Raw genomic sequence first — 12,679 nt, 5'->3', positions numbered from 1 at the left:
GACCTCCAGCTGTTCCTGCCCCACTCAGGTCTAGGGATGCTAAAGCTTCCCACTGTTGTGGTCCTTGGTGCTTTATGTACCTTTTTGGCCCCTTAACCCTGCCAGCCTCTGAAGTGGCCCCTCCATTAAATTCTTTTCAAATTCCCAGCTGAGTGTGTTTTCTGCCAGGACCCTGCCTGAGACCTGTCCCCCTTGCTTCTCTCCACTTTGAACTCCCACTATGACGTTTTTCCACAGTCTACCCCCTTGATCGGCCCAAGAAAATTCCAGAACGGCCCCCTTCCTGCTCCCCCATGCTCTGGGAGGGGGTGAGGGAAGCCCCTAGTGCCAGCTTCTGCCAAGCTGAACAGCCAGGACAGGCCAGAGACAGCAATTATGCTGCAGGAGCCCACGGTGGGCGTCTCTGCAGATCCCTAACTCAGAGAGAGGGGAGAAGGAGGCAGAGTCTGTGATCCCACGTGTCAGAAAAGGGAGTGAATTAGCTTGGTGAGTCAGGGGAGGGGGGGCTGGCAGGGGGCCTGCACAGTGGCCGTTATCTTCACGGAGAAAGCAATAAAACCGTGTTCGCTCATAAACGGGCACCACCAGGACCTATTTCCTGCTCAAATAAAATTAAAGGTGATGGATGGAGCCGCGAGCGGCAGGCAGAGCTGGGGGCAGCTTAGTGCTGAGTGATGGGCCCTGTCCTGCGCCTGGCTCCCTGGGGTCTAGAGGCCTGGCCCCAGCTGGACAGGCAGCCAGTCCCAAACCATTGGGGAGCAAGGAAAGTGTGCGTATTGCGGGAAGTGGGCAAGGTAAGTCAGGTAGGTGGAAGAAATTAACAGCAACCAATTTTCAAGAACCTACAATCCTCCCAACACCCCCATCACCTGGCTTTATCCCATCTCCCACATGGTAAGCTGAGGCACAGAGGGGTCTAGAAATTCACTCAAGCTCACACAGCCACTCGGAGCAGCATCAGGCAGAACCATAAGATTGTACAACTTGACTTCTTCATCTCCAGGGAGAGGGCAGGCAGCTCACCGCCCTCCCTCGGGGTGTGCCCAGACAGCAGAGGCCTAGGCCACTCGCCTGTCCCCATGCCCAGAGCCACGCACACAGGAACACACACACATGCACACATACGTGCCCGCACACTGGAGGAAGCCTGGTGTAGCAGTGAAACATGCTTACTCTAAACCAGACTCCTCGGCTTATTTGTGGGTCTGCTACTCACTTGCTGTGTGAGCTTGGAAAAGTCACTTAACATCTCTCTGCCTCAGTTTCCTCCTGTGTAAAAGGGAAGGGTCACCAGAGTGCTTGCCTCGCAGGGCTGTTGTGAGGATTAAATGAGTGTAGGTGTGTAAAGTGCTTACAGCTGGCTGCAGAAACGCTGCGTGAAGGGCACTGATCCGCTCTGTCTTACGCAGGCGCCTGCCTCTTTCCAGGCCCAGGCTCTCCCTGTGCACCTCAGGGTGGGGTGGGTATACTGGGAGGGAACAGCAGGAGAGAGTCTCCTCAGGACTCCTGCCTGGGCTTCATCTGACTCCAGTCCTGTGTTCTGAGGTGAAGCTCACACTGGGCCCTGCCAGGTGCCCTGATGTTCCACTAAGGGGCTGCCTCTCCCAGGAAGCCCTCTAGCTTCCCAGAGTATGACCTCAATCTCACACTTGCTTCTGGGCCAGTTTCTGCTTGGTCTCAGGCCCCTTCAGTGCACTGTAATTAAGAGCACAGGCTGGCTTCAAATCCTGGCCCTGCCATTACCACGTCATCTGGAGCGACTGACTTAAACTTTCTGGGGCCTCAGTTTCCCTATCTGTACAAAACAAGTACACCCACGGGGTAGTTGTAAAGATTAAATGAATACTCGGCTTTCAGGGCAGGACTGGGCACATAGCAGGTACTTAACGCCATTATTATAAAGTAGCGCCCTTTCTCCCTTCCTGAGACTGTGAGCTCTTTGAGGCAAGGGCGCTTGTCTCCTGTTAGCCTCCCTGGTGCCTGGGACAAGTGGGTAGGTGTTGGGGGGCACGTTAACTCCCCCTCCAGTCAGAGCTCCCCATGCAGCCTCTGTAGATCTCTGTACTCCAAAGAGTCACAGCTTTCCCAGTGCAGACTGTCCCCTGCAGACAGGAGTGAGCCAGGGAGGGCCTGGGGGGCAACTTCCCCAAGGCCCCGATCACTACTCCCGTCGGGGTTCATCTGAGCAGTGAACCCCTGAAGAGTCAGGAGGTGGCTACAGGCCACTACCAGGTGGGCGGCACCTACAAACACACACATTACACACACACACACACACATGCATCAGAGCAATGACACCTCTGAGTAACCCTACCCCACACCGAACCCCCAGGAACTGTTCCTACCTGACTCCTTTCCTGAGGCAGGAGGGTGCTCACATTTCTTTCTTAAGTCAGACGCCACAGTTTCCCCGCAGACCCCACCTGCCAGGACGGGCCTCAGGCCCAGGTTACACCGATGCCACCCCCTACTGCCCCCCACCCCCAAGGCAAGAAAGGCAGCCCACCAGGAGGAGGCCCAAAGACCTCCTGGAGCGGGGAGGCTGTGTCTCAGGGGAAAGGAGGCAGCACGAACCCCGTGCCAACTCCACTCCCACCCCGGCCTCCTGGGCACAGGGCGGGGGAGGGGACTCACCGCTGCTGGCCCAGGGCAGGTACCAGGGGCAGCTGACGTTCACGAAGGTGCCCGGCGGCCCATCCGGCCAGCAGGCGTAGTCATCGAAGGTCCGGTTGCAGAACAGGCCTGGTGCAGCAGGACGAGGGCATCTGAGTCCCAGCCTGACCGGGGCCCTTCCCCCCAGGTTCCCCACCGGGGAGGCTGCCCGGCAGAAACCTGCGCTCAGCTCACCTCCACTGAGGCTTCCTACCCGCCCAGCAGGTGCCACTTATCAGCAGTGGGACTTGGAGCAAAGTACTTAAGGTCTCTGTTTTCTCACCTGGAAAATGGGGTTGATCCCCAGCCCACAAGGCTTTGTGGGGACAAATAGCAGAGCTAGCATAGATAACTGAGCATAGTAAGTGCTCAATAAACGATCCTCATGGGCCTGTTATTAAATTACACACCACGGAGGAGGGGGATGGTAGCTCTCCAGGCTAAGATAACCCTCCTCAGGTGACTGGGTCATGACTGCAGGTCAGGACTGGAACACAGGCCTATCAAGCCTCTGGTCTTTTTTTTTCTTTTTTTTAACATCTTTATTGGAGTATAATTGCTTTACAATGGTTAGTTTCTGCTTTATAACAAAGTGAATCAGTTATACATATACATATATCCCCACATCTCTTCCCTCTTGCGTCTCCCTCCCTCCCACCCTCCCTATCCCACCCCTCTAGGTGGTCACAAAGCACCGAGCTGATCTCCCTGTGCTATGCAGCTGCTTCCCACTAGCTATCTGTTTTACATTTGGTAGTGTGTATATGTCCATGCCACTCTCTCACTTCGTCCCAGCTTACCCTTCCCGCTCCCCGTGTCCTCAAGTCCATTCTGTATGTCACTCCCCCTAAACGATTATTACTATAAGTACGTGGGTTGGGCCTCCTGCCCTGGCACAGGCCGGGAAGTGCTGAGGAGGATGCAGAATAGAAAGGCCAGGTGTCTGCTCCTGAGGGGCCCCAGTCAGGGGTGAGGGGGAACACAGCAGCAACGAGGCCGCACCCCAAGGCATAGGGTAGATGAGGGGTCCTAGAGAGGCAAATGATGCCCAGCCAGGCGTGGGGCCTCCCAGCGCCATGGGGAGCTGGTTGGGTGCACTCACCTGTGGCTGGGGGCGGAGCCTCGGTCAGGAAGCGCTGGCACTGGCGTCGGTATTCTCGCCATTTCTCCACTGTCTCCGAGAGGGACACGGTGGCACCCTGGGGAGAAGAAAGAAAAGGGGGCCCCTTAGGTCCAACCAACCTCTCTTTTATGCCCAACCCCCACACACACACTTGGTTTCTTGATCTCCAGGGGACCTTAGAGCCCCAAACTCCACAGGCTTTGGCCATCTCTGAAAGAGGGTGACAACACAAAGAGGGGCTCCAGGTGGATGTTTTTATATCTTTATCCCTCCCAGGGCATAGCCTGGGATGTAGTAAATGTCCAGCCAGTGGCTACTGAAAGGACACTGTTGGGGGTGAGTGGGGGGAAGGGCCACTGGCTGGGCGTGTGTCTCATTCATGGTTTCATCTGCCCTCACCCAGCAGAGAGAGTTCCTGAGGGCCCTGGGCTTTGTGACTGCCACGGGCTCCTTTCCAGCACCCAGTCAGCCTTCCTGCGAGGCTCTCACACTTTCGTCCACCAGTCTTGAAGGCAACACGCAGGCCCAGAGTGGGAGAGGGGCTCAGTCAAGGTCACACAGCACCCCAAGGAGCAGAACTAAGGCTAGGACCTGGAGTCTCCCAGATCAGTGACTGTGACAGAGCCGTGGAAGGTGTGGGCTGAGGTGGGATTCGGTGCTGGTAATGCTGCCCACTAGCATCCCTCCTGCAAAATGCAGTCATGTTACCTGGGAGGTCAACAGGACCCCCACCGTCTCCTTGCAGCCTAACAACACAGATCAAATATTCAGCTCTATCAACTGCAGGAGAAGTCCTGAGGACATGGGGTGAAGGGGTCAGAAAAGTTCCAGAACACAGAGACTGGGTCTGCAATGGGAGGGGCCCCCCTCTCTGTGAATAGATAAGGTAACAGAGCTGGCTTTTTAGCAGAGACCCAAGCAGATGCACCCAAGTGAGAATTATCCATGTCCAGACATTTTAGTGTACTTCTTTAGATATGTCTTGGGACTATGTTTCTTTTTTATTTGTATTTTTTCCTGAACAGGCTTAAGATTATAAATATCCCTCCTTTAGAGCCTGCAGACACACAGATGACCAGGGAGCCCCTTGTATAAAATTTAGGACCTATACATCATTTAAAACAAAATTTCACTTTTTGAAATCACAAAAATACACATGCGTGCTGAAATTACAACAGCTTCATTTTGGGAGCTTGTACCACCCTTGACGGGTGGTGCCCTAAGCACATTGGATCTGGTTTCCAGGTAATCCTGCCCAGATTTAAGCTGCGTTGGGGCTTATAAGACACTTCCCGTAAAGACACAGGTTGTCTTGGGCTCATCCCTGGCGGTACAGGAAGCCCTAGGGAGGGGACAAAGCTTGCTTGACAAGCAAGGGGACAGTCTTGGAGTGAGTGTGCTGAGGCCACAGGCAGAGCAACCTAAAAGACAGTGCTCTTCTGAGCGCAAAGGTCAAGTGTATTTGTTAAACAAATAAATAAGGAATCAAACCCAACAGCCAAGGCAGTGTCAATTTTAGCTACAACTGAGGGGTCAGCGCAGTTTTCACTAGTGCCAGTCCTGGTGGATCCACCCCCCGACCCCCACCCGCTTTCGTTCTCCTCCCTGGAATGCAGCAGCTTGCTGGTGGTCAGGGCAGGGAGACCAGGGAGAAATCCCATCTGATCTCTCTAGGAGGAAAGCAGGCAGCAAGCAAGGCCGCTGCTGGGAACTGGGACAGAAGGTGTGTCTGGAGCAGGGAGCAGGGACTAGGAAGCCCATGGGAACCAGAAGTCTCAGGGTGGGGATAAAGGCAAAGGCCAGCACCAGGAAGGCCAGCCTGGCCACCAGCACTCCCGAGAGCTTCGAGACAGAGGCAGCCCTGTCACCTGCTCGGAGCAGAGCCTCGGACAAGAAACTATCTTCAGACGGGGGCTCCCTGAGGGCAGGGCTGTGTCGCCCTCAGGCTGGGGCTCCTTAAGAACAGGGGTTGTGTCCCCCCTCAGACAGCTTCCTGACAATAGGGGTCCACCGTCTGCTTCCTGCCCCAGCTGAAGTACTCCAAATACTGCTCACCACACACCCCCCTGCCCAAACACACAAACTACCAGAACTCTGGCCTCTCCCCACCTGGCGTTTATGGAAATACTATTGTGCCAGGCTCTGGGTGGGGGGACGGACCCGGATGACATGGGGAGCACAAATATGAAGGCCAGAGCCCTGGCCTGAGAGAGTCCCCAGGCTACTCGGGGGTGGGGTGGGAGCAAATGCTCTTCAGGACATAGCAGAGAAGGCAGCGGTGAAAGTACTCAGGGAATGGCTGGGGCAGGGCTCGGTGAAGACTTGAGAGCCCTGGGGGACGCCGGGGACTGTGAGCTGGGGTTGGCGGAGGGAAGGGGTGTAGGGAGAGACTGGGCCCAGCAAGGGCAGAGGGTGGGCATCTCAGCAGGAGGACCCAGCAGGAACGAAGGCGCAGAAGTGGGGACGTCGGTGCTCTGGTGAGCAAGCAGAAGACAGCCTTGGACTGATGTTCAGGAGGATTTTCTGGGCCAGGGAGAGAGCAGTAGGCAGGACCTGGGACAGGCATGAGGCTCCGGTCTGGAACAAGGCTGGGGTCACCCGGTGCAGCAGGGCCCAGGGGCTCAGGGGAACACAGTTCCACAGAGAAGAGTGAATAGCCCTGGCTTTGGGCTCAGGGCCAGGCCTGACTCTGGCTCTACCATAAATTAAGTTTGTGACCTTGTGCAAGAGTTTTAACTTCTAGCCTGAGCTCACACCTGCACAAATTGGGAATAACAATAGTCCCTACCTCCCCGTGAACATTAAGTGAGTTAATGCTTAGAAAGGCCCCTGGCACGTGGAAAATCCACAGTCAACGGCAGCTGTCTTCGATTTCTGCTGTTGACAGGAGAGGGCAGAGCAGACCCGGGCAGCCAGGCCTCCCGGGGAGTCTGGGTCCCACCCCTCCCTCATTTCTAGGAACAACAAACTCCCAGCAGGAGGAAAGGAACATATTTTCCTGCCAAGGACCGATCATTCTGCTTAATTTGTGGCATCTTCCAGCTGCAACACAGCCATTAGCAAAGCCTCCATGCCCGAGGGCAAGGAACTGTGAGGAGGGGCCAAGGACCTGCCCACCGGCCTCCGCCCATTTCATCCTCCTGTGATGTGAGTCCCCACTCCAGGCCTGGTGAGGAGGGGCTGGGGGTGGTAAGTGGTGGGGAGGATGCAGTGGTGGAGGGCCCTGCCGCTCAGAGGCAGCAGAGCTGGCCGGGAGATCAGGGCAGCAGTGGGGGGTCCAGCGGACCAGGGTGAGGGCAGCTTGGCAGTTTTTAGAATCAGGACTCACCAGGCTTCATGGGAGTTCTCTGATGGGGGGTAAAGGCAAATGGGGACAATGCCTGGGGCGGAGTTTATAGTAAGGAGAGGGCATCTCTCAGATCCAGGTGTTTGGGAAGGAAGCAGGAGGTGACAAAGAAGATGCCAGGAAGGAGTGGTGGGCAGGAGAGAGCACTGGACAGAGAGTCACACGTCCTTGGTTTAAATTCCAGCTCTGTCTGTTAACGTGGGACTGATGGGACAAATTTTAATCTTCTGGGACCTCAGTTTCCTTATCTGTAAAATGGGCATATCGTTCTTTTCAAAGAGTTCCTGTACAGATCCAGCAAGATAAAGTAGTGAAAACCTTTAGGAATTATCCAGCCCTGTACGAGTGAGCAGTGTTCTAAGGAAGAAGAGCAGGAAGAGAAGGATGTGGAGAGGGTGAGGGGCTTTCCAACAGCCTAGGATGGCACGCTTTCTCCAAACACTGGCTGCTAATGTGAAGAATTCCTCCGGCAGTTTTGTTTCTCAGTGTGAATAAGTGCATCAGATCCTTTCCTTTTCTGGGAGCCTTTTTGATTGAGGGGAAGGAGGAAAGAGAGGCCACTAAGGTGGGAAAAATGGGAGAGGGCCTCCCCAAAGGAAAAAGAGGGCTGCAGTGTCAACTCTGGTGCCTCCCAACAGACGCAGCCCTGCACCGTCCCTGCAGCTCCTCCCAGGACCCCTGCCTCCTTCTTCTCTGCCCAACTTCCAGAGCCCAACCATCCCCGAGGCCCTCTGAGACCTGGAGGGATGGTGCTGCTGGACCCCGGGCTCTTGGCCCCATTTTTTTTCCTTATAGACTCCAGATACATGAGCAGAAGGGCAGGAAAAGGAAGACCACACACACATTCTCATGTGCACCAGACCCCTCACATGGATACACTGTCACACACATTATCACACATGTGTGGAGCACGTGCTTACATACTAAGACATGACATGGAGTCTCTCTCCCACACATGAACACACAGACTGTCAGGTACACACACACACACACACATACACCCCGACTGACATATACTCAAGTCACACTGTCACATGCATATATACAGAGAAACAGACACACATTCTGTCACAAGCACACTTTTCTCACCCACACACAGACACACACTGGCAGACATTCACACACTAAGATGTCTCTCTCATACACACACAGACCTTCCCATAGATGCAGTATCACACTTGGAGTCACAAACATATATACACACTGTCAGACACACAATGACATGCTGAGATGTTTCATACACGGGGACTCACAGGCAGGCTGTCACACAGAGGGTCACATACAAGTACAGAGGAGAAACAGGGGTTCATACAGCCCACACCCCTCTCCCCCTGGTCCCTCTCTGTCTCTCTCTCTACCTGTCTCTATCCTGTGTCTTTGTATCTCTATATCTCTGTATCTCTCTATCTCACACGCACACAGAGGAATCTGTTCAGGGGCAGGCTGCAGCTAAGGAGCAGCCTGTTCTTCCCCAGAGCAAGGCATCCAAGGAAACGATGTGGTTTCTTGGTTGCTCCTGCCCTGGCACCCACCAGACTCCATGTCTGGGGGGAAGCCCAGCTCAGGACAAAGTCCACGGTGACCGCCACACACCCTGGACTCCATCCACCCTTCACTAGAGTGCAGAGGCACGGGGCCTCCAATAGCCCCCCTCCCAGCCCTCTTCCACTGCCCTAGAGAAGGCTTCCAGATTCCCGAGGACAAGTGGGTCAGATCCCCCAAGTGACTAAAGCTGCCATTTAAGGGCGCCAGTGTCCCAATCCTCTCCATTACCCCATGGGGCAGGGCTTGTGATCCCTATTTACAGATAAGGAAACAGAGGTTCCCGATGGTCAGATGTCCTGCCCAAGATCACCAGCTAACCGCAGACCTGATATTTGAACCCGGTTTTGTCTGGTTCTAACTTGGAGTGTCAAAGTCTTGCCCGTCTCCTCAGTAGACCAGTTCCCTCACAGGGGTCTTGCGGAGGAAAATTATAGGGGAGGGGGTGGTCCTTCCCGGCAACAATGAAGGAGTAGCCTAGGTCCCCTTCTTCAGAAGTCAGTTCTGCCACCTTCCTGCCTGCACCCCCTTCCAGCCTGGCCAGCCTGACTGTGGGCAGCTCACTCCATTTTCCCTTCAGTCCCACCTGGGTGAGCAGGTATTAGGCACCAGCCCAGGCCCGCACCCCTCTGTCCTCTCTGTTTCTGGACTGCTGGGTTCACCTTACACGGGGAACCCTCCTTTTCTGAGATTCGCCCCCCCCCCGTCCCCCCCGGCAGTGACATGAAGGGAGCAACCTAGTCTTGCTGGTCTCATGAACAGAAAATAGAATACAGATTTCAGCATTGTTTAGAGTCACACGTGGGCGTGAGGTTGTGTCGCAATTACTGCAATCTAACCTCAAAGCCTGTCACTCAGATCTACACGGGTCAAGGATGCTCACAGCAGGGCACCCCCCGAAGCTCCCCATCTCTGCACAGAGCCTGGCTCATCCTGCCCTTCTCTGTCACCCCAGGACTGTTACGGCCCCAGGATATTGGGCTTTTGGCCCAGGGCTGAGGAATGAGGGGTGGGAAGAAAGGGCAGGTTCAAGGAGCCTGACTCCTCTGGGGAGAAGACAGGCAGCATCCAGAACCTCTCCTCTTCCCTTAATCCAAAGCCGGTCCGCAAATGGCCTGGAGCAGGATGGGACCAGGCAGCAGAGCCTTCCACCCCGACCCTGTCCCAGCCAGAAGAGGAGGTAAAGGTGAGAGAGAAGCAGGTAGTGGGTCTGCAGTTCTGGCTCCCAAAAGATCCCACGCACACCAGGGAAGCCCAAGTCTGGTTGAGCATCGGGGGGACAGTGGTGTGGAAGGAGATGTCTCCTGCAGCTAGGGGCAGTAGTTGGGCTGGGGACAGGGAGAGGGAGGGAATGCGTCTGGAAAAAAACATGGGGGCTGAAGAAGGGCTGGCACCTTATCTGGGAGGCATATCTGTCCACATCTGGATTCTCAGCCAGGGGTGGAGTCGGCTCTCATCAAAGACCCCTCCTCCCACCTTCCACCTACGCTGGAACAAATTTCAAGGCCTGTGAAAGCCCCCTCCCCAAAGCTCTTCAGGTCTGGGGGTAAGAGTGGGAGGTCACGGGAAGACATGGCTCTCTGGCACAGGAAAGCCTGCACCTCCTCTCTGCTCAAGCATCTCACAGCATCTCTGGACAACTCCTCTCTCCTAAAGCCGGCTGACCACAGCCCCCAGCCCAGGAGCCTGGAGGCAGGAAAGGCAGAGAGGGGCTGCAGGGGTCCACCTGTGGTCAGCCCTCCAAGGGCATCCAGGAGGCCAAGGTGTCTCCACGTTTCCCAGTATGGGCTCTGGTGCATGTTGACCACCAAGGGGGTCAAAATGGGGGTGTGTCAGGCGAGTGTGTGAGGGGAGGCCTGCCTGCTTCTAGAGGAGCAGGGAGCCTTCTAGCGTTTGCCTTGGCACGGGGCTGGGGACAGGGGTGGCTCTCGAGTTCCAGCTGGGAGGTCAGGGGGAAGGACAGCAAGCTGCCACCGCAGGGTCTCTGGGGCTATGAGTCAAAGGCTGTGCTGGGGGGCTGGGGGGGTAGAGCTGGGGGTCCACACCCAGGCCTCTCTGCCTTCCCAGGGGGTCTTTGATAGTGAGCGGGGCACGGCGGGGAGGGGTCTGGGGCACAGTGGAAAAGGGGAGGTCGGGGAGCTCGGGCTGTGGCCGGGCCGCTGGCACGGGTTTGCGGGAGACGGAGTTGGGAAAGTGGTCGGGGGGGAGATGAGGCACAGAAGTCTGCGCACGGCGGCCGCGGGACAGCCGGTGGCCCAGCAGAGGGGCCCGGGCGGCCAGGAAGGGGGCGCCTGGCCGGGGCTGCGGGAGGGGTCTGCCGTCCGAGCCCCCACCTCCGACACCCAACTCTCCAGGTCCCACTCCCCGAGGCTTGGGTTCCCGCCGCCCGCGGTCGCGGAGTTTCGCTCAAGTCGTGGCCGCCGCTGCCCGGACGCCGCGCCCGCAGCAGCCCACGCCGCCGCCTCCCCAGCCCCGGGGCCCGCGGGTCTCACCTGAGGGCGGGGGCCGGCCCTGCCCACCGCCCCGAGCAGCAGCAGCGCCAGGCGGAGCGGCCCGGGGGCGCCGGCCATGGCGGGGCTTTCAGGACTGGGCCATCGCTGCCACCTGCGGCACCGCACGCGCCGCTGAGCCCGGGCGGCGCGGGCGTGGGGGAGGAGCCGGCGCGGGGCCGCCCCGCCCGCAGGAGGGGCCGGGTGGGTCCCGGCTTTCAGACCCCGCCCGCGGAGGCCCCTGGGCCCGGCCACCTCCGGACCGGAGGTCCCGGGCCCTGCGCTCCGGGCTGGCGCCGCTTGGGTTCGGGCAGTGCAGGAGCCGGCCTTCCTCCCGGATGCCCCCGCTAAAGAAAGCCAAACCACCCCCCAGCTGTCCAGGATACCCTGTAGGGAACTGAGACGGAGAAGCGCACGGGACTTGGCCAAGGTCACACCGCCAGTCAAACCGCTTCCGAAAAGTGTAACCCCAAGAGCTACGAGTGGCTAGTAAGACAGATCCACCCGGCGGGGTTACCCGGCCCCCAAGACCTCTCCTCATTCCCGGGTTCTGTCCCGAAGGCAGCCCTGGGACAACCAAGGTTGGGGGGACAATGACAAATGGATCAATGGAGCCCTGCCGGTGGGGAGGGTCTAGAAGGTCCCCCGACTCCCGCAGCCCCCATGGCCCCTGAATCACTGGGCTCTTACAACCCCTGTGTCCCTGGGATAACGTGTGCCCAAGGCTGTCCTCTGTGCCTCCTGCGTCTCCGTCTCCCTGCTTCGCGGAGGCTCTGTATTATACCTGCCTTTGTAACACCCCCCTCACCCCCCAACGCAGTGCAGGCCAGGGAGTAGGGTGGGACACAGGTTCACCCTCACCCGGGCTGTGGAAGACAGTGCTAAGAAGGCACTGACTTTCTGTTCCCTAAAGGCAGTGTGGAGTGCCAGTGGGAAAAGGGAATTACACCCCTCTCCCAAAAGAACTTTGATGTCACTATTAGGAAGGGGGGCGGCAGCAGCCCTCAGCTTTGACCTACCATGGGCATGTCTGGACCACTCCAAAGGGAAAGGGAGCAGCTGTTGGAGTAGCTGCTCCTCAGGGAGAGAACAGGACTTCTCAAAATCCCAGAGCACCGAGGAGGGGAGGAAGGGGGAGGGGGGGAGGCCTCCAGTGGGAGGAACCAGGGGCTCCCACTTGCCAAGAGAGGTCTTCCGGTCCTGCAAGCTCCCTCTCACTACCTGAGAGTCATTTGTTCCCTCCTCTACCCAGAAGTCAGTCTAACAGTCACCTTATGTGCCACTTAGGCTGCGAGTGACAGAAAACCCGTAATAACAGTGGCATAACCAAGGGCTCTGTTATGTAAAGCAAGGCCAGAGGTTCAGCCCAGGGCTGGAGCAAAGGCTCCCTGACCATTAGGGTCTCCAGCTCTTTCAGTTTCCACCATTCTCATGGTTCAGGGCTTCAACCTAATGATCCAAGGTGGCTGCTCCAACTCTGGCCATGATACTCAAATTCCAGCCAGCAGGAAGGAGTAAAGGGAAGAT

The 12,679-nt window shown here is 57.1% G+C and overlaps 1 protein-coding gene across 1 annotated transcript in view; it reads right to left on the bottom strand.

The window, feature by feature from the left end:
- Positions 1–11,233, bottom strand: part of GLP1R (glucagon like peptide 1 receptor) — a gene marked incomplete at both ends in the record, with an annotated part of 31,474 nt that extends 20,241 nt beyond the window's left edge. The window contains 3 exons of the mRNA XM_081246214.1: positions 2,635–2,742; positions 3,755–3,851; positions 11,156–11,233. Coding sequence (XP_081102340.1) covers positions 2,635–2,742; positions 3,755–3,851; positions 11,156–11,233 — 283 coding nt within the window. The remainder of the gene's footprint in view (positions 1–2,634; positions 2,743–3,754; positions 3,852–11,155) is intronic.
- Positions 11,234–12,679: the final 1,446 nt, after the last annotated feature.

This window comes from Mesoplodon bidens (genome assembly GCF_964165515.1).
Source record: "Mesoplodon bidens genome assembly, chromosome: 10".
NCBI classification, from domain to species: Eukaryota; Metazoa; Chordata; class Mammalia; order Artiodactyla; family Ziphiidae; genus Mesoplodon; species Mesoplodon bidens.
This window is presented reverse-complemented; position numbering and strand designations above follow the sequence as displayed.